Source organism: Gopherus flavomarginatus, chromosome 9 (assembly GCF_025201925.1).
Source record: "Gopherus flavomarginatus isolate rGopFla2 chromosome 9, rGopFla2.mat.asm, whole genome shotgun sequence".
Classification (NCBI taxonomy): Eukaryota; Metazoa; Chordata; order Testudines; family Testudinidae; genus Gopherus; species Gopherus flavomarginatus.
Window position 1 is genome coordinate 74,493,892 of NC_066625.1, and position 22,002 is coordinate 74,515,893.

The window sequence follows — 22,002 nt, forward strand, 5'->3', positions numbered from 1 at the left end:
GACAAAATAATTGATCAAAAAACAAAAAATTCCACACAGGTAAATTGACCTGGCCTAGAGTGCACGAATGGAGCTATTTACCATTTGAGACAGAACATTTATAGAAAGTCCAGTATGACACATCTAATTGATTTGCCCTATATGTGGCAAAATGAAGGACCCCTAAACATTTAAAAGATGCAGAAAATTTGGGTGTGAAGCTGTAACAACTCAAGGATAGTGTGAGAACACAAGGATACAAAGATAAATGTCATGCTGTTGGGCTAATTGAGATTCTTGAATGGACTGGTGCATCTGGGCCCCAGATGATTTTCTGTGATTACATGTTTAGATTATACATGCATATATGTTATTATATGTGCAGATTACAACAGAATTTAACTACCTAATATGGTGATAAGAATTGTCTTTAGCAACAGAGTAGTAAGACTTTGTCTCAAGTACAAGCAGTTAGTATACAGTCCAAGATTACCTGCCTGAGCCCTGCTGTGCCAGGGCCCCCCTTAGCCCAGAGTCCTGGGCTGCAGCCCCTAAGGCCTCTGCTTTAATCCAGCCCTGCTCATAGGTCATGTTTTCTAGACCTTTAATCATTTTTGTTGGTCTTCTCTGGACTTTCTCCAATTTGTCCACATCCTTCCTGAAATGTGGCACCCACAACTGGACACAATACTCCAGCTGTGGCCTAATCAGTGCAGAGTGGAGCAGAAGAATTACTTCTTGTGTCTTGCTTACAACAATCCTGCTAATACATCCCAGAATGATGTTCCCTTTTTTTGCAACAGCGTTACACTTTTGACTCATATTTAGCTTGTGGTCCACTATGACCCCAGATCCCTTTCCGCAGTGCTCCTTCCTAGGCCATCATTTCCCATGTTGTGTGTGTGCAACTGATTGTTCCTTCCTAAATGGAGTACTTTGCGTTTGTCCTTATTGAATTTCATCCTATTTACTTCAGACCATTTCTTCAGTTTGTCCAGATCATTTTGAACTTTAATCCTATCCTCCAAAGCACTTGCAACCCCTCCCAGCTTGATATTGTCCACAAACTTTTAAAGTGTACTCTCTTTGCCATTATCTAAATCATTGATGAAGATATTGAACAGAACCAGACCCACAACCGATCCCTTCTGGACCCCACTCATGTGTCCTTCCAGCATGACTGTGAACCACTGATGTTTACTTTCTGATAATGGTTTTCCAGCCTGTTTTGCACCCACCTTCTAGTAGCTCCATCTAGGTTGCATTTCCTTAGTTTGTTTATAAGAAGATTATGCGAGACAGTATCAAAAGCTTTACTAAAGTCAAGATATACCAGTCTACCGCTTCCTCCCTATCCACAAAACTTGTTACCATGTCAAAGAAAGCTATCAGGTTAGTTTGACATGATTTGTTCTTGACAAATCCATGCTGACTGTTCCTTATCACCTTATTATCGTCTAGATGTTTGCAAACTGATTGCTTAATTATTTGCTCCATTATCTTTCTGGGTACAGAAGTTAAGATGACTGGTCTGTAATTCCCCAGGTTGTCCTTATTTCCCTTTTTATAGATTGGCACTATATTTGCCCTTTTCTAGTCTTCTGGAATCTCTCCCATCTTCCATGACTTTTCAAAGATAACCGCTAATGGTTCAACTCTCTCCTTAGTCAGCTCATTAAGTATTCTAGGATGCATTTGATCAGGCCCTGCTGACGTGAAGACGTGTAATTTGTCCATGTAATTTTTAACTTGTTCTTTTCCTATTTTAGCCTCTTCTGATCCTACCTCACTTTCGCTGGTATTCACTATGTTAGATGTCCAATCATCACCAACCTTCTTGGTGAAAACTGAAACAAAGAAGTCATTAAGCACCTCTGCCATTTCCACATTTTCTGCTTTTGTTCCCCCGCCCCCCACACTGAGTAATGGGCCTCCCCTGTTCTTTGTCTTCCTCTTGCTTCTAATGTATTTGTAGAATGTTTTCTTGTTATCCTTTATGTCTCTAGTTAGTTTGATCTCATTTTGTGCCTTGGCCTTTCTAATTTTGTCCCTATATACTTGTGTTATTTGTTTATATTCATCTTTTGTAATTTGACTTAGTTTCCACTTTTTGTAGGACTCTTCTTTGATTTTTTGATCATTGAAGATCTCCTGGTTAAGCCAGGGTGACCTCTTGTCATACCTCCTATCATTCCTACGCAGTGGGATACTTTGCTCTTGTGCCTTTAATAATGTCTCTTTCACAAACCGCTAACTGTCTTCAATTGTTTTTCCCCTTAGACTTAATTCCCATGGGATCTTACCTACCAACTTCATGAGTTTGCTAAAGTCTATCTTCTTGAAATCCACTGTTTTTATTTTGCTGTTCTCCTTCCTACCATTCCTTAGAATCATGAACTCTATCTTTTCATGATCACTTTCACCCAAGCTGCCTTCCAGTTTCAAATTCTCAAACAGTTCCTCCCTATTTGTCAAAATCAAATCTAGAACAGCCTCTCCCTTAGTATCGTTCTCCACCTTCTGAAACAAAAAACTGTCTCCAATACATTCCAAGAACTTGTTGGATAATCTGTGCCCTGCGGTGTTATTTTCCCAACAGATGTCTCAGTAGTTGAAGTCCCCCATCATCACCAAGTCCTGTGCTGTGGATGATTTTGTTAGTTGTTTAAAAAAAGCCTCATCCTCAACTTCTTCCTGGTTCAGGGGCAGCGAGTTGTATGGGCCTGTGGTGCCTGGGCTCCAGCAACTTCAGGGCCCAGGGGGCCCTACTCCACCCATATTCGGGGCTAGGTCTCTCCCTCGGTCCCACCTGCTGCCCCCGCGCACTGCCCCTGAGCATCCCTGCCTGCCCTGGGCAGCAGGCGGCTACCCCCTGCAGCTCCACACTGCGCTCCTTTGCTGGCTGCTGCCAGCTACAAGGGAGCTGCGCCGGGGCAGTCTAAGACAGCTGCTGCACCTGTGGAAGGAGGAGGGGGTGGGCTTATTCTGGCTGGACCTCCTGAGCAGCAGCCTGGGGGGGCTTGGGTGAGTGTCGTGCCGGGGAGGCCAGGAGGGCTCTCCTCCCCCAGAGCTCCCTGCTGTCATCGGGAAGAGGGCTGGGGGGAGTCCTCCTCTCTGGCACCCCGCCCCAGCCCCGGGCAGCCTGCCTGCCGTACCCCAAACTCCTCATCCCTGGCCCAGCACCATGCCCCGCACCCCCTCCCATACTTCAACCCTCTGTCCCAGCCCAGAGCTTGCACGCAGCACCCAAACCCACTCCTGCACCCAGCACCCTAAAGCCTCTCCCAGAGCCTGCACCCCTCCCACACCCAAACTCTCTCCTAGAGCCTGCACCCCAAACTCCCTCCCACACCCAAACTCCTTCCCAGAGCCTTAGGTGGGAGGGCAGGACTTCGCCCTGGGCACCACCAAAAATTATACAAGCCTGCCACCCCTGTCCTGGTTAGGTGGTCTGTAGTAGACCCCTACCATGACATCACCTTGTTTTTTACTCCTTTTATCCTTACCCAGAGACTTTCAACAAGTCTGTCTCCTATTTCCATCTCAATCTCAGTCCAAGTATATACATTTTTAATATATAAGGCAACACCTCCCTTTTTTCTCTGTCCATCCTTCCTGGGCAAGCTGTACCCTTCTATACCAATATTCCAGTCATGCGTATTATCCCACCAGGTCTCTGTGATGCCAACTATGTCATAGTTGTGTTTATTTACTAGCATTTCAAGTTCTTCCTGCTTATTCCCAGAGATATATGATAGCCATGTATATCATAACTCATATCAGAGTAGAATTTGGCAAGATTTGTAAATGGAAAGAACCAGAGAATCAAAAGATATCGGAACTGATGTTATATGCTTGAACTGGCACAGTGACTACATTAGGCCCAAACATAACATCAAAAACCACAAGCAAGCTAATGTAGGGAAGCCAGTGGTCAACACGTCTAGCAAAAGCGTATCAGTAATTCACATCTTTTAACAGATTACTCAGGTTTCACTCATTCTTGGGGAAGAAACAACTTCTTCAAACCTTATTTACCATGTGGAAAATAAAATCAAAAGTCAAAACACATGTTGTATCTTACTATCATAGCTCCATAAACTTTGCCAACATGTGAAGACGTCAGACTGAAAACTTTTCTCACCATATGTTTCTCTCAGCAAATATAATTTCTGTATGTATCTGTGTTATTAAGGCATGAGCAACATTTTCTTGCTGAAGACTGAAGAACATTGTTTAATCTCACTTGTGGTCTGAAAGGACACCGCTGATTTATAAATGGAGGAAGGAGAGGGAAAGCCATTTGCAACCCAGAACTGAGGCTTACAGATTTCCTTTTTAGTCTTTTAAGCAAATCTGGGACCTGAGCAAAAATTCTGCTAATTGATAGCAGTAGCTAAACCATTTGTCAAAAGTGATACACACTGTAGCACAGCTCCCACACTCTTCCTTTCCCTACCCAAGAATGAGAACACATGTACTAGCTTGCTCAGCACTTAAGCAGTAGTTTGCAGTTGCCAATACGCAAAGGCATTTCCTCTAAATGGTTTAGTGCACTGCAGAGTGAACTCAAATCATTGTCCAACTAAAAGCAATTACTTTGATTCTGTCTAGTCCCCGTACATGTTACTTACTCAGGAAGAAAATGAGGGAGACAGGTTGTCTTTTAAAGGAAGTTGCAGGGAGGGAGCAGAAAGGGGTGTCATCTTCCATCTTTTTTGGTCTTTTTAAGACAAGTGACATTATTTCAAGAATTGTATTTGCTAAATTTAAAACACTGTAATTACTAATTAAAACATGGTTTGTGTTCTGCTATGGACAAGGAGCCCCCCAAAGTAGAAAACTAAAGATGGCAAGCCAAAGCATTTTATCCCATGGGAATCTCCCTGGTCAGAGCTCACACACAGCTACTAAGTAGGAGACTTTTTTATTTCTGTCCTTTTGCAATTTATGTTTTTGCAAATGTAAATCTCAGAATAGTATCTCCTGCAAAAGGGGGAAAACACCTGAAAGGGCCTAGCCATTAGCATGGGAAAAGAGACATCTTTCTCAGAACCCTGTCATTTTAAAAGTTATGTAATGGCCCTCAGTTTGAATTACACTGCAGCTTCAGTTCACTGAGACTCCAAAATATGGATTATCACCTCCTGGGGTCACTTATCCTGTGATGCTAATTAACATTCACAGGAGTAGCACTTTAGGAGCCTTGATTTTACCAAGATTGTAGTTATCCTCTAAGACCTTACTAAAACCAACAGTTATCTATATGAGAAACTGAAGACAGGACTTACATGTAAAGTGAGGAAAGGTTCAGCTTCTGTGCTGCATCAAAACCATTCCCCTCCCCACCCCATACAGACATAGCCCAAGTAATTCTCCCTCCCTAGATCTGAGCTGCAGGAAGTTTCTCTACAGGTTGCTAACCAGGCCCAGCTGAGGAGTCTAGAGGCCTCCTTCCTCCCTCAGCCTGTCTAGCTAACTGAGACATAGAAAAACCTGGCCCACTCAAGCCCCACTGCTTCAGTGGCTAGGGTCAGAAGGGTTCGTTTGGTTGCCATATATCTCCAATGTTTCCCTGCTGACTTTCCTTGGCTTCACAGAGCTCAAAGAGCATGACGCAACCCCCTTGGAAATCAGTGTCAGTGTTTCACTGATTTCAGTTGGCTTTAGATCAGGTCCAGGATGGTGGGAGACCTGCCCCTTCCCCTTGTCCAGACCAGCCCTCTTTTCCTGTCTCAGACTGCTTTGTTGGTTGCAGAACAATACAAACACTGAGACACCCTCCAAGCAGCATTAGTAATAGGTCTGCAGCCAAAATGTGAGTGAAAAAACATTTTCTGTAGGTGAGATGCTTTATTCGTGACTGACACCTGCATTCCTGGCATTTAGCAGCTTAGAAGTTGCTGTGAGCTTCAATGACCTGCAGATTAGTAAAGGCTGAGATATGGCCCTCTTGGTAATAGGGTTACCAGATGTACCAATTTTATAGGGATAGTCCCAACATTTGGGGCTTTTTCTTCTATACATGCCTATTACCCCCACCCCGTCCTGATTTTTCACACTTCCTATCTGGGCACCTTAATGGTCCAGCATGGGCTTCAGCTCTAAAGGAGTCTCCAGGTTAAACCCCTACATTCCTAATTCTAAAGATTTGATATAAGAGGGTTCCTAGGAATGGCTTATTCCCTCATGGCATATGATTATAGAAATCCTACATAGCAAGGCAGATCTTGCTCTGTTATAGGAGTGCCAGCCCATGGGAAAGATGTGCACATCTGCTGGATGTCTCTGCTAATGCACTGCATGCAAGGGGAGAGCTAAATTTTCATCATATCTATTGGAAATACATCCTACACACAAAAAGAACATGTTATTACCATCTACAGGCACATTACATGTTCATGAGGGGAAATTCTTTGTGCGCATGAGTATACCCCATAAAAAATGGGACATGACACAGTGGCACTCTTAAGTTTACACAATCGCCCCTCCTCTCTGCTCCTTCTCGCTTGTCCAGATCCCTTCCCCATCTAAAGGATTTTTCCCCATCCAGTCACTCACAATTCCTTTGTCACCCACCCCTCCGCAGAACCTTCACCTTGCATGGCATAGATTTGCCAGCATTATATGAAAACCCTTAGCCATAAGTGGAAATCTGGCCCAAGCAGCCCTAGATTTTCTTGCCAGCTTGGTGCTAATGTGGTTGTCAATGCAGTATTTAATGCCTCACTCCCGCCCCTGTTTCTAGTTAGAGAGCATGAGTGAACTCTGCACCCCAATGGAGTGAAATTTCCCTTCCTGCAAACTGGGCTTCTGCAAAACAGATACAGTAATCCGGACTGACACATTCCTTGCCATCTGAGCACTAATCTGGCTTCCAATTGAAATCAGTGGGATTCTGCCCATTGCCTGTAATGACAGGTAGCTCGGGCTCCTAGTGCCTGACAGGCAGATGGAGCAATGTGATTTTTTTTTTTTAAGGAGAATTCCATTATTTGAATTGATAGCAGAAATAGAAAAGGCCCAGAGCAGAGCAATGCTAATGATTAGAGGCATGAGACATCTTCCAGACAAGGAGAGCGTATAAAGGCTGGGAGGAAGATGAGTAAGTGACATAGTGGAGGCACATAGAGTAATAAGGAGAGCAGATCTGTCGGGTGCGCCTGTTGATCCTCTCTGCTCATACAAGAAACAGAGGAGCCACAATGACATTGAAAGACCACAAACCTAAGACTGACAGAAATAATTCATTTTACATGATGCATAATTAGTCAGTGAAACTCAGTCCATGGAGATGGAAATGAGGCCAAAGATAGGATCCAAATTCTATTTTTGCAAATAATAAAAATAGCCAAAGTTTCATTAAGCACGGATAAAAATGTAGAAGGGTTATAAACCCTTATGTGTCAAGCACTCACTGCCTGAGATGAAGAGGAATATTCTCCCATAGACGTGAGTGCATAGCTGTTCATTACAGAGACCATACACTGTGAAGCACTGGGTACTAGCACTGTCAGAGACAGGATATTGGATTAGTGGGCTCATTGGGCCAATCTAGCATGGCAATTTGTAGGATACCCTTTCCACCTCCAATGTTCTTCTCTGGACCCCTAGATACTTCGGAGTGGCCATAAGTGCCTACACAGACAGGCCCACATTAGACAGCAAAGAGCCTTCTGCTCCTTACCTCTGCTGCTGGTGTTTTCAGCACCTGGCCTTTGCTGGTTCTCTGAGCTACCTGGCCCAATGCAGTTCCCACTGTGAAGTAGGGAGTGGGGGTGGTGGTCCCAGGAATAATGGGAGGCTGAGCCATGTTCCCAGCAGTGGTGAGCTGCCACGGGTGGGAGCTAGGAGTGTGGAGAAAGACAGACTGAGTTGCTAGGCTGTTTAAAAAAAATGCGATATATGGAGTGCCCCTGAGCGTGGCTTGCTGGTTAACAGATACTGAGGGAAATACCAGGAGCCACTCTGCTACTGGGGTTTGCATGTGATTTCTTTGATTACTCTGCTTTCTGAGTAGGGCTTTCTAGAGCAGCTCTCTGCTGTCAGCTGGGGTGGTTAAACATACTGAAACCACTAGTTCCTTTTCTGTTTTAATGCATACTCTCTAGGTAACCTCCTTGCAGAAGATGGTGTATTGGAACAAGCAGATAGACTGTATGCATCTTGCGCCTTTCTACTTTGTTAGCCAAAGGCAAAATTCTCTGCTTTGGGACTCCTGGATAACTCCTACTGACACCAGCAGAGAGCAGAGTTTGGCCCATAGTTTAATACTACATGAAGTTCCGGTGTGCCTTTCCCCCACTGTCCCCTCAAAATCAAGCTGATGTTTATCGTCCCCAGTTCCTCCTGCTGCCAAACCATCAATTTGGGCAGACGATAGTTAATCTAAATGAGTTGTTGCTTGATATAGCTAACAGATGGAGACAAAAGACAGCAACTATCCTGAGTGCTTCTCTATTGCTTCTCTCTATAAATGTTTGTTTATGCTAAAAATATGTTTCAGTGCAGTGAGCTCTCCTCTGGATAGAACCGTAGCTGTATATTTAAGCTTTACTCCAACAACTCCCAGCTAAGTAGCCCTTTTGGGCCCAATTTTGCAGAACTCCTACAAAAGTCAACAGCAGTTTTACCAAAGTCAGGTGTGCAGGATTGGGCCAAAACATATTTTAGTGAGACTTAATTAGCTCCTTAGTTTTCCTATTTTCTAGGAAAATAGGAAAACTACTTTTTATATACACTAAGGGTCAGATCCCGCACATCTTGGTGTCAGCAGCAATATTACCATTGATTCCTATGGGTGTGAGGCAAAATCTATAGGCTTGATACAGCACTGGGATCTATTAGTGCAGACCTGTGTCCATGAGGACTTCACTGACACTTTGGATGGGTTCACATCAGCAGCCCCTGCTATATGAATAGGACCTAAGACATATGGGAGACTGGCAGAGACTACTGAATTTGTTCACAAAATACAGCTGCTACTATCACATAGGAGGTACCATTTATTTGTATTATATCAAGGCAAGAATGATGTCAGATCAGAGAGTATTTTATACTGCAGTCCTAAAAAATGATGGAGAATTGGGCTTCAGGCATAAAGTGGGTTGCTCAAAAAAATGTGATTGGTAATGTGTGCATGTGAATATAGTAATGTAGATTATACTGTCATTCCAAAATGTACATCATGCTTACCCATTCTTTTATATATATATATCTGCCACAGGCTCAGTTTTCCCATATTGGTGCTTCTCTTCATGCTCGAACACCTTACATCTACAGAGTCCCTGATGAGGCAAAATTCTATTTTCTAGTACTGAACATAGTGTATGGAATCCTTCCCCAACTGCTGGCTTATAGGTGTGTCAACAAACCAGAGTTTTTTATGAAAGCAGAAGAAGAAGAAAAAGCGCAATAGAAAGATTGCTTTCACCTCTTCTATTTTGCTATGTATATAATTGGTTTTTGTGGTAACTGGACTCTCTTATAGACTCCAAATGATATGTGGTTTATCAAAAATGTGTAAGATTGCTCAGTCCACTTTGTGTGTCATTACTGTAAAGACAGAAAATAAAGGCAACTGCCTTCAGTTAACACTTCTCAACATTTTGCTTTTACTCTGTCATGGAGATAATTTTTAAAGCTATTCTTGAGTAAGTAAGCGGTTTGAGTTTTTTTATTAATACCACATGGAGTTAAGTGATAATTATTTCAATGCTCTGCCTGCACAGACTACTTCTGGGGGAATTCTGAGCAATGCAGAATTTTGCAGAAATTAATGTTGTACGTGCAGAATTTCCTTTCTTCCCCACAGAAATGGGCTGCAGAGCTGTTGGCCGTCACTAGGGTCCACTGGACCGGACAGAGCCCAGCTTGCAAATAGAAGACAAGGCTGGGGGAGAGGGAGGGAACTGGAGGGTTCCCAGCAGCTGCAATTCCCAGCATGCCCTGAAAGAAAGAAGTGGCTGCACGCAAGAAACTCCGTGCAAGACCAGGACCCAGCATCAGACTGTTTCTCCCTCTGGATCCCTGGGCTCTGGGGGGTAGAGGGTGTGAGTGTCTGGGCTGGGGGGGCCCACGGCTAGCCTTTGGGAGGGAGAGGGGGTGTGAGTGTCTGGGCTGGGGAGGCATGGCTGGGCTTTGGAGAGGGAGCAGGGGGTGTGAGTATTTGGCCCCCCAGTTGGGCTCTGGGGGAAGGGGGCAGAGTAACAGGAACCAGGTTGTCATAGGGTTTTTTTTAATTCTTTACTCCTGTTACAGACATACTTGCTGACCGGTATTTTGAAATAAATTACCAAAATAATTGAAACTGGCATGATTATATAGTATTATTTTAACAAATAAAATTTACAGAATTTTTAATGTGTTGGCACAGAATTCCCTCAGGAGTAACAGACTGGATTGTTTCAGCATTACTAACTCATAAAACTAGGGTGGATTGTTTTGGTTAATATTTTGAAGTATGAACCATTAACATACATAACATGGTTACGTACGTTTTATTGATCAAAAAGTATTTCTTGCAGGTCAGCCCTGTTAAAAACCCTGAGAAATCTTTTGAAGAAGACTCTCTACATGTGAAAGGCAAATCATGTGGTTGTGGAAATGCTGTTTAAGCGTTCAGTCCTGCTCAGTGCTCTCCAGGTCTCATCCAGCAAAGCATGTATGCACATGCTTAATCATTGAAATTGACAGGACTGTTCACATGCTTAACGTTAAGCACATGCTTAACTGCATTGGTGAGGGGGGCGGGGTCAGAGGGCTCAGCTCTTTGGAAAATCCAGGCCATAACCATTTCCAGGTGTTTTCAGAACGGAAAAACTTCTCTACACAAAAACAACAAAGAGTCCGGTGGCACCTTAAAGACTAACAGATGTATTTGAGCATAAGCTTTCGTGGGTAAAAACCCCTCACTTCTGTAGATGCATAAGTGAGGTTTTTTTACCCACAAAAGCTTATGCCCAAATACATCTGTTAGTCTTTAAGGTGCTACCGGACTCCTTGTTGTTTTTGTGGATACAGACTAACCCGGCTACCTCCTGATTCTTTTCTACACAGCTGCTTTTGCTACTGATATGTTGCCATAAACAAGCAACAGCTACTACAGAATTTAGTAAGGCCTTGGCTGGTGGGGCTTGTGTTTCTATTTGCAGTTAGAAGTATTTCTATTACATCTGAATATCTTTATACTAAAAATAGTACAATTCTGTCTCATTTATGGATGAAAATAGAGGATAAACTTCATTGGAAACATTTCATACTTGGGTATTTTAGAAGTTCTCAATTTGGAGGGTTCTTTTTTCTTTTTTATAGTCTAAACACAGTGTGAGGTCATCCATGTGCATGTTTCAACCTATACAGGGGGACTTGGAAAACAGGAAGAGATTCGTACTTTAACAGGAGAATGTCAAACCCTGAGGGGAAGTTCACAGCCGTGGTCAGAAGAGGGCATCTGTGTTTTACAACTCTAGCCAAAAGGGCAGGATTCAAGACTCCCAGAGTATGTGTTGGTTGCAGTGTTGTTGTAGCTGTGTTGGTCCCAAGGTATGAGAGAGACAAGATGGGGGAGAAGCTCTGTGGAGCTTCAGAGCTTGCCTCTTTCATCAACAGAAGTTGGTCCAATGAAAGATATTACCCCAGCCACTTTGCCTCTACCGTAGCACGTCAGTCACACAGGCACCGACTCCGTGGGTGCTCTAGGGCTAGATCACTCATAGGGAAAAATTAGTGGGTGCTCTGCACCTACCGGCAGCCAAGCTCCCCAGACCTCCCACCCCACCTCCCCCTCTGCCCCTGAGCGCGCAGCATCCCTGCTCCTCTGCCTACCTCCCAGTGTGTCCCACTTGGGATGTACAGCTGTTTGGTGGCGTTAGCACGCTCCAGGAGGAAGGGGGAGGAGTGGGAATGTGGTGCACTCAGGGGAGGAGGTGGAGAAGAGGTGGGGCCAGGGTAGGGATTTGGGGAAGGAGTTGGAATAGGGGTAGGGAGGGGGTGGAGTTGGGGCAGAGACTTTGGGAAAGGTGTTGGAATGGGGGCAGGGTCTCATGGAAGAGATGGAGTGGGGGTAGGGCCGTGGGAAGGTGGAGTTGAGCACCCAAAGGAAAGCGGGGAAGTCGGCGCCTATGTTCAGTCAATGTTTGACTGGCAGAAAGGAGCTCATAACATTTATTTCCTCCAGAACCCAAACCTTCCAGGGTGTGGAGTCCTCCCTTATAAATCTGAATTCAGGTCCACTCCATCCCAGCACATTCCCCCCAAGAAAACAAAAAAAGAGCTGTTCAGCCATCGTAGGATATACCATCTCACAAACAGGTATCACGCCCCCAATGTTTCCTCTAGTGCTTTCAAAGAAACTTTGAATATGGTCAAGGTGAATTTAATGACCTCCTGTTATCCAGAAAAAAAAAGCACTGTACAGAAAAAAAAATTCTCACCTGGACTTGTATCTATTATTGTCAACTCAGTGTTAACAGAATGTTTTGCTTTAATACTTGAGTTACATTAATACCTCACATTATTACACGTATGAAGCCAAATATGACGCTAACTTAGTTGCTTACAACCTCAAACCTTACTCCCAATACACATTCCAATAAATTTATTCTGTAAAAACAATACATTTTTTGTTTTTGTTTTTTTGTTTGTTTTTTTGTTTTGTTTTTTACAGTAAACTTGTCAACTACAAACCTTGAATACGCAAAAGATGTTCCAAGGACAAGCATAACAAGGATTGATAAAACCAGACTAAATATGTTTTCACAATAAAAGCTGGCATAAAAATAAATAAAATTCTCTATTATCACAATAGCAACAATAATGTACACAGAATAATGGTTTTGGAATGCTTACTTCCTAGTCTAGGTCTATTTCCAAAATTAAAAACATAAAAACAAAAACCAAAAACAGAAGAATGACAGGATCCTTTTTTTAAGCCTTTCAATACTGAAAATTTGATGTTTTGGTTTGGTTTCATAGGGTTTCTGTATCACAATAAGCTTAGAAATGGAAAGCATCCAAATGAACGAGCTTAAATTGTGTTGGCATTGGAAAAAATCCTTGTATTAATCTAAAGAAACACAAAAAGACTTTCACTAACTCCACATATAGGTACTAAGCCAGATAGTGTACATTACATCGTGATTTTGAGAAATATTAACGAGTATAACTAGCTAGGTACTTCTAATAAGGAAAGATATTTTATTTCAGTATTGACCTTTGCAATGATCTCAGCTGAAGAAGAATTTTTCTTTCATTTTGTAAACGGATCAAAAAAACAAGAAAAGGTGGATACAGTGTAATTTAAAGTTGTTTGTAGGTGGAATAGATTCTTGTGGTCTTGTACGTAGGGGACTAATTCCTAAGGTTTGCTTGTTTTACAAAAATGCAGATTTTGAACTATTTAATTTGGAGTTTCTGCCTTTTCTCTTTAGAAAAGGCTTCTACCACATGTACAACTCTGCAACGTCTCCATAAACCTCAGTCACTGGAAAAGGGCAACTCCATGCAACCAAATAATATGAAAATCAAAAGATATCCCTTAGAAAAAAAGTAAAATGTCATTTCTGCAAACACAACAGATAGGAATGTGAATAATGTGCATACAAACTGGGATGCTGTTGATGATACCAATGAATAGATGTGCTGACTCATATCAAATCCAAGAATATTAGACAACCAAACACATAACCTTCTTGTGTTTTCCCTTCATGTGCAGCAGTCATTATGTTGGTTAAGTCTGAAAGAGAGAAAAAAATAGTATGTAATGTAAGATCTAACGCATCAAGCTGTAGAGAACAAGATTCAAATGAATGCCTTATCTTTACATTTCAGAGGTACAACTACACTAACTTCATGGTACATTGCAATGGATGTTTTTTTTGTTTTTTTTTTTTTAAGGGAACAGTTTGTGTTGCATCATAAACACACACTGTCACAAAATATTAAAGAACCTGGCTTGAGCATTTAGCTTTATTCAAATAAAATGCTTTGTTCCATTCATGTTGGTAGATTTTGTCATCCCACCCCATAATTTCATTATGAAAGGTGCAGGATACACCAAACACAACCAAGTTCTGTAGTTTTCTGTTTCATCAAACCCTTGATATGCATCACGCAAAGGTTAGATCACTGCTCTGTCCACAGGAGCTCCTGGGCCTTGCAAGAAGTAACTAGAAATGGCTGTGTGTTCTGCTCAAGGAAATGAACACTTGCCCACAATGAAAGAAATACAAAAACTGAGGATGTGTATGTTATTGCTGAAGATACAGCCTGGCTTCGAGCTCTCTGTGGGATGAAAAACATAGGAAGAAGAAAATCCCATGTTACTATTGAGTCAAGGCCAGCTCTTGCACCCATTAACATTAATAGGAGCATAAGCCGTCCCTTTCTGTGTAGTAATGGCAAGTCTCTTGTCTTCATGTCTCAGTTTCTCCATGTAAAATGGAGTTAGTGATACCTACCTACCTCACAGGGATCCATTAATTTTTGTCTCTCTCACAGAAGATGCTCAGCTGGGGTTTCCCTTTGGGGACTGTTCTAGAAATCACTTGTCAAGATAGGATTTGGACCTGGCCTATCCACCCACCCACAAATTACTGACAGAAAGAACCACACCACACACAGTCAACGTGAAGCAATCAACAATATATTTGTTTTTGTTCATTCCAAAAAAAAACATCATCAGGCATAAGGGGGACAGAGGGTGAATCCACAGGTAATAGTGCGGTTTTCATTTTACACAGGATCTGGAAGAGAATGGGAGAAAGAAAACATTTTAACACTGTAGCACTAGCAGCTCCCTTCCTGAGCTCTCGCCCTGTACAACCCCCTGCGGCAGTGTTATTCATCAATCACACCATGGCTGTGGGTGAGCGAGTCTCTCTGACCCAAGCGGTTCAGCTGACTCCTGCTGCCAGCTAAGGGAGCTCACTAGCACAATCGGCCCCCAGTCCGGTTGTGGCCTGTAGCTGCTTATGGCTTTCTGGGATAGGGACTGTCTTTTCATTCTGGGTTTATACAACAGCTAGCACGGTGAGGGCCAGGTCTGTGACCACGGCTCCTTGGCACTCTGAAATACCAATCTAATTAGTAAAGGTCTGTGCTTTTGTTCCTGACTTCTGTCCCCTATCCATGGTAGCGGATGTTACAAAATACATCCCAGACCGCATGCACAATGTCCTCCATGGCCCTGCCCCATCCAGTTCCCAGGGCAATGATGCTTTGCAAAGCTCCCACACTAACTCTCTTCTCTCTCCTGTTTATGCATCGCTCGCTAAGGTTATACTTACAGGTGCTTCGGAGCCTTTGCCTGGAGATGCTCTCACTGCTATTGTGCTTCCTTCTGCAGGGAGGTGCAGACACCCGTTAAAACAATTACAGACCGATTAGTCAACCAAATCCCGGTTGCCTTTTACTACAAATCCCTACTGACATGTCGTTCTCCCGCATTAACAAGGGAGGCGGGGGCTGCACCAGTCAGTCCCGACAATAAAAACGTTACGTAAATATACAACGCTATCCCACCATAGTGTGAAGGCTTTGCTCTTGCCAAGGATAATGTGCCAATGGGGTTGAACTGAAGGGGCAGTGGTGGGTTGAAGGTATTTTGAGGAAGCCTAAGCATAGGTACGCAGCTGAGTATTTAAAAGCAAAGGACTCTCTATCCAATGGGCAAGCAGTCTCCGTGGCTGCTAGCTTATAGAAGCTCTGTTAAGATCCATATTAGCCAATAGACATTTGAGGTTCAGGTACAAGATGCAGTTATTCTGGGGTACCATTTTGGAGAGACAGCCATGCTAACATCAGCAGCCAGGGAGCGGAGCCAGAGGACTCTGGGAATAGCTAGGAAGCTAGTATGAATTTAGCAGCAAGCCAACAAGAGGAGCTGAACCTCTGGGCTGGTGTGATAGCCAGCAAGCCTGGCTTATGTTCTAATATCAGGGTGGTGTTTCTCTGGCTAAACAAGGATCAGTCAGATGGCGAAGGTTTTTAAAGGGCACTATGATCCAAAGGCACATGTTGATCTCCTACCTCTCAGGCAAAGCAATGATGATTAAAAGATAAACCCTGTCCCCTTTGAAGATGGGAGAGGTGCCTTCAGCACACTGGAAAAGCATCCAGGCACTATATAAATGGAGTGACTACTTTGCTATTATTAAGACGAAAAGCAGTCTGTGTCCTCTGGGTTACTCATGCCTGGCCACAGGAGGACGCATGCTGGGAGCACCAGAGACATGGGGTCTCATCTGCAAGAGCTCTCCTCCCCTGGGCAGTGCTGCAGTTAAATTGATATGGATGTTTTTAGGCCTGCCACCATTCTAGCAGGTTTCCATGGCCTTCCAAGGCATGGGAAGTGTTGAGGCTAGGCAGGGATCCTGGATCCAAAATGGTGGAGCTGACTAACCACATTCCAGAGAGAAGCATTAAAGAGGCCGTTTGTTATGTACAGAGGTGCCAAAGTCAGCATCTTGTCCACACTGAAAACTGTAACAAACAATTAATTTTTTAATTCCAGTCTTGCACAGGACCCTGAGTTTCCCTGAGATGGAAAGAGCAGCTTAAGGTATATTACTGTATTATGTTCCTGGCACCTTCTTATGACCAGATAAGCCCACTGAGCTTGATTTTCCTCCCCACATAAACCAGGTTTAAGTTCCTGTGGTAAAGACAGCTGCATTGGGGTAAGTCAGAAGAGGAGCAGGCCCACTCTGTTCAAGTTGCGCATTACTATTCACATGTTCTTTCACAGATTTTAAGGCCAGACCATTAGGTCAGCTAGTGTCACCTCTGGGTGAAATTCTTTGGTCTATGATATATCAGTTCCCTTGCCTTGAGCTCCGTAACTTGTGTTTGACTAAAGTACATCTTCTAGAAAGGCATCCAGTCTTGATCTGAAGACATCAAGAGATGAAGACTTGAAACAGAACTTTAAGAGCCACTGGAAAGCTCCAAAGAGAAATCCTGAGGAGAACTGAGGGTGAAATTTACTCAGTGTACAGAGGCACAGAAGTCCCTTAGCACAGCAGAACCACAGTGGTTCCACTACATATGAGGTCGGCTGCCACTAAGTAAGCATGACTGGGGACGCCATGCCCCCAGTGCTCTTTATCAGTCCCTCAGAAACCGTGGAGTAGCAGTGTCTTTAGTGGCCTGGGGACAGAGCTGTGAGTGAGTGATTACAGTGCTTGAAAATCCCCATGGAGGAGGTGTGCTGAGATTGTGGACTCTATTCTAGCACAGGGATTGGAAGTGCTGCAATCTGCGCCTCTCCTGTGTGTAGGTTAGGGTGGTGGATTCCATCCCACTCCTACCTCCATGTAGTTATCTCTCTCACACATTTTATACCATAGTTACTCACTGAAACTGGTCATTAAGTATTTCAACCCTGACCAAGAAGGACTAGGTACCCAATCCTGAAATCTGAAAATTCATCTGGTCTTATTACTACGAGCAGGCAAGACTCCATGCATGGTAGCATCTTCCGACCATATTCTGAACATGGGATGTAGCCTACTGCCATGTTCCTCCCACAAGTATGTGTCTGGGAGTCTGACCCAAGCATTTGGCATACACTTTGCACCAATCATCACCCCTGCGGTCAGTGCTGACTTAGGGATCCGTATGCAAGCGACAGAGCATGCCCAGTGGTTAAAGGGGTATAACCATGACAAACCCCACACAGTAAAGAACTCTGAAGGGGGAGGTCAGAAGATACATTTGAGTGTGTGGTGTCCCACTGCATCATTCCCCACAACCAGGCCTGTTACCTGCGCACTGTGAACAGCGTAGGACAATACAGAGCAGGAGTAATTTTTTTTAAAGGTGGCTGCTGTTCGCCCATTTGGACAGGCCAGGATATGATATAAACACATCGAGACACATCCGTTCTTCTGACCAACACTCTCCCTGTCAGTTGCTAGGCTTGTAGTAACAATGCCAGGGAGTACAGTGGGCACAAGTGTATGTGGATAAAGCATGTGTATGTGGGGAGAGGGATAGCTCAGTGGTTTGGGCACTGGCCTGCTAAACTCAGGGTTGTGAGCTCAATCCTTGAGGGGGCCACTTAGGGATCTGGGGCAAAATCAGTACTTGGTCCTGCTAGTGAAGGCAGGGGGCTGGACTTGATGACCTTTCAAGGTCCCTTCCAGTTTAAGTTTTATTATGTCTTGTGAGGGATGTATAGGTTACTTTTTTGTGTCAGCTGCCCTGCTGCTCCAAGGCACAATGCCATTATGTGCTCCCTTCAGCATAGTGAAACCCAGAGCAGGACTAGCCCAGGGGCCTGCATGCACACGGCCTGATTCTCCTCTGACTTACGCCTGCATGAATCAGAAGCAGTTCCAAAGAAACTGGCAGAATTATGTAGGTGTAAATCACATGAGAGAACAGGTCCTGATTCTGCTCTCACTCAGTTTTGTATCAGTGCGACTTCTCTGGAGCTATTCCTGATTTATGCTGGGGTCAGTGAGAGGCAAAATCATGCCCACAGTGTTTGCTAAGGCTCACTCACTCATATAAGTTGAAATCCATCCCTGTGCAGGGCCAACGCCACTTACACCCTCAAAGCAGGAGTTGAGCAGGACTTATGCAGTGTGCATAGGCCTCTGCACAAGGTGCACTTCACCGCTGAGCCTGAGATCTGTGGTAACAAACTGCACACAAAGGGAATGGGAACGGAAGATTACCCCTTCACTGGTTTTCTGCAAATCTGAAGAAGTGTTTCTTGTGTCATTGCCTGCGTCTCCCGCATCAGAGCTGCTCTTATTTTCTTCCTCTTTGCAGTCCTTATCATCTTCATCTCCGGGAGATTTCCGTGACTGCTTGGAGGATTTCTAAACAGATCAACAATACAGTTAACAAACAAAAACCAAACTTCAGAGCAAGAAAGATGCAGCTTGTGTTTCACAATGCGCATGCGAGTCCATTCTTCTTGTCCTAGTTCATGGGCCCCTGTTTGAAGCTCTTCCTAGATACAGTCAATGGGGGTGGAAAGCATAGGTTGGTTTCAGCGTTCAGAGTTACGGCAACCGATGAAACAAGAGGAGAAATTAACAGCTGACATAGGTGGGTAGCACTGCTAATCAGAGGTAGAGACGGTAACAGGAGAAGTGTCATCTGTAGGTTTGGTTACTTAATGAAATGATGGTGCCAGACTGACAAAAGTTTTGGTTAAACACAGAGGTGAAAAACGAGAGCAGAATTGACAGAGCTGCTTTCCACACTTTCTTAGTGCTGCCAGTTTTAATATATTAACATTAAAGCCATATGGAACCAATACATCTTTCCTCTTCCCTTTAGATTATGCAATTCTCCAGCACAAAGGGATAGATCGTGGCTTTAAGCCACCATCCCACTAATTCTCCATTCATCCAGAATCTTCCAGAAAAAAAAGGGGGTGGACAAGACCTGAATTTCTAAAGTGAAACACACACCTTGGGGGAGGGGGAGATATTTTTATGGATTTTTTTTTTTAAATCTACAAGTCCCTGAGTGCTAAAATCTAAGGTTTTTGTTCAGGTCCTAGCCCATCTCTAAAGCAATGCTCAGCAAATCTGAAACTAGCCCCCAAATAATTAATGGAATATTTTTCAGTGACGTTGTAAGAGGTCAGATTAATAAGACAAAATAAATCAAGCATTAATTCTTATAGGAGATTCTTTCCCTCGATTTCAGTGGACTTCAGATCAGGCTCATGATTAAACCAGATTTTTTAAAAAAAAGAAGAAGAGCAAAGCCATCTTGAGCTGTTCTTGAGAGTACATTAATCAAAACATGCCTGTTCTGGCAGTTTCATCATACACACGATTATAATCAGTGCCAATGTATTCCACAATTCTACAGTCACAGATTTTTGTTGTGGAATCCACCCGTTGTTGCAGAGTCATACTACACAACCCAAGATTTCATTAAAAGAAAAATATGGGCCATATTGTGTTTTCGATTTTTAACTCCCTCGGAGCTCTGCTAAAAACCGGTGGCATGATACGGCCCTATGTTTCTAGTTCTTATGGTTGTGAAAATAACCTTGAAATGTGAACTGAGTTTAAATCAAAGCAGAGTTTGCAGACAGCTTAAAATAAGAGCTCAGAAAAGGGTGAACTGCCTCATTCATCCCAGTGCAGAGCTAGTTCTGAAAACTGAAAACGACAATTCAAATGTTGACCTTGTTAAATGTTTCCCTCACCTTTATCCTTATTTATATTTACCTTATTTAAATGTGCTTGTCCCACAAACCCAGCTGCCTCAGTCCCAACTCAGCTGCCAATGCCTGAAATGTCCACTACACAGCTGCCAAGCATCCAGCTTCCCTTCACCACCACCAATTTCTCTGATCTAATAAAAATGACAATCCAGGAAGTGTGTAAAATATGTAGGGGCAGATCCACAGCTGGTGTAAACTGGTATTGCTCTGTTGGCTTCCATGGAGCTGTGCTGATTTAAACCAGCTGACAATCTCCCCCACTGAATAATACACCGGTCCTGCTGTGCTGACAGACAGACAGAAATATGAAAATGAATAATGGGATCTCAACTACTTACGTGACTCCCATTGCCACAGTGCCTGAGTCCCTGGCAAACTTTAATGCGTTTATCCTCCCAGCACCCCTGTGAGGTAGGGAAATGTTATTAACCCCATTTTACAGATGGGGAGGTGAGATGCAGAGAGACCAAGTGACTTGCCCAAAGTTATACAATAAGTCTGAGGCAGAGCAGGAAATTGAATCCAGGTCTCCCAAATACCAGGACAGAGCCCTAACCTCTAGACCAACTCTCCTCTCTAGTTCAATAAACCCCACTATTTTGGAACAGAAATCTAGACACTGCAGGGCTACACTGCCAGTACAATGCACAAGTGACAATGGAAAAGCTCCTGGATCACCTTCGAAGAGTAGGATTTTTTTCGTTTTGAGCCTGCTTTTTCATTCTTTCTTTTGCCTTTTCCATCCTCTTCTACCCGATCACCTTCCTCCTCGCTGCTTGCATCAGCCGTATTTCCTCCTTCTCCCTCAGTTTCTGATGAGCTCTGTTGCTGGATTGCCTTTGAAATAATAAATAATAATAATAATAATTAACTAAAACTCCTCCCAAATAATTAATTTTTGCCATGTCCCATATTGCACAGGGAGATCCTAAGAAGAGAGAGCTTGCACTTTAATCATTTTACTCAGGAATAAATTAGTCTGATCTTACAACCAGTACTGAGCTGGGGGCGACTGCAGAGATCCCAGCGATGGCTTGCCGCTGGAGCATGGGGCCAACATTGGTGGTGCTTCTGGTACCAGCATGGACATGATGTCCCAGGCTGCCTGTAGGGCGTCCGACGTGGAGGGCATCCGGACATCCGGGGAAGCCTGCTCCGACTGGGCCTGGCTACTCCACTTGACTTTAGTCGGAGGCCTAGAGGCCGATGGGGATCGAGGACTGCCCAACACGAGTCTAGTCTCTGCCCCAGATTTACTCTGGTGCCGCGGCGGAGAAGGCCTTGTCTTAGCCTGCTTGGCGTGTCCCGTGGACGGGGAGCGGTGCCGACAAGTAGATGGTGCCTGGGGGTCACCGCGCATTGACACTGCGGTGTCCGGTGCCGACTCGGAGCAGGGTCAATGCCAACTCCGTGAGGATAGCCCAGGGCCTAATGTCTCTCTCTCTCTCGGTCTGATGTTTAAATGACTGCAAGTCTTCCAGCGATCGCTGAAATGAGTTTCACCCAAACAGCGTAGACAGTCTGCGTGCGGATCACTCACTGGCACCAGGTGCCTACAAGTGTCACATGACTTTAAACCCAGGACACGAGACATGGCCCAGCCCAGGCACACAACTAAACTAAACTAAAACTAATCAAGTACTAACTACAGGTCACATACACTGAACAAACAAGAGTTCTGGGGAAAAGCTACAGCAAAGCTGGAACAGAGCCGTTCTGAAGCACCTTCACTGGCAGCAAGAAGGAACTGAGGGTAGCGGGAGAGCGCAGCGCCATGGAGGCACCACTCCAGGGGTCGTTAGGGGAACTCCCCTATGGGTACT

At 44.0% G+C, this 22,002-nt stretch overlaps 2 protein-coding genes across 4 annotated transcripts in view; one reads left to right on the top strand and one right to left on the bottom strand.

Annotated features, from left to right (window-relative positions):
• Positions 1-10,288, top strand: part of TM6SF1 (transmembrane 6 superfamily member 1) — a 33,014-nt gene extending 22,726 nt beyond the window's left edge. Inside the window, exons 10-11 of one of the 2 annotated variants that reach the window (XM_050966665.1) lie at positions 9,206-9,339; positions 9,794-10,288. In XM_050966665.1, coding sequence (XP_050822622.1) covers positions 9,206-9,339; positions 9,794-10,064 — 405 coding nt within the window. In that variant the 3' untranslated portion in view covers positions 10,065-10,288. Of the gene's footprint in view, positions 1-9,205; positions 9,579-9,793 lie in introns of those variants that run through there. The other variant, XM_050966664.1, reaches the window with a different exon arrangement.
• A 2,051-nt stretch (positions 10,289-12,339) lies between these two features.
• HDGFL3 (HDGF like 3) overlaps positions 12,340-22,002 on the bottom strand; it is a 50,640-nt gene continuing 40,977 nt past the window's right edge. The window contains exons 4-7 of one of the 2 annotated variants that reach the window (XM_050966675.1): positions 20,858-21,016; positions 18,663-18,809; positions 15,267-15,319; positions 14,608-14,723 (exon numbers count right to left, since the gene is read on the bottom strand). In XM_050966675.1, the coding sequence (XP_050822632.1) occupies positions 15,305-15,319; positions 18,663-18,809; positions 20,858-21,016 (321 nt within the window). In that variant the 3' untranslated portion in view covers positions 14,608-14,723; positions 15,267-15,304. Of the gene's footprint in view, positions 13,715-14,607; positions 14,724-15,266; positions 15,320-18,662; positions 18,810-20,857; positions 21,017-22,002 lie in introns of those variants that run through there. The other variant, XM_050966676.1, reaches the window with a different exon arrangement.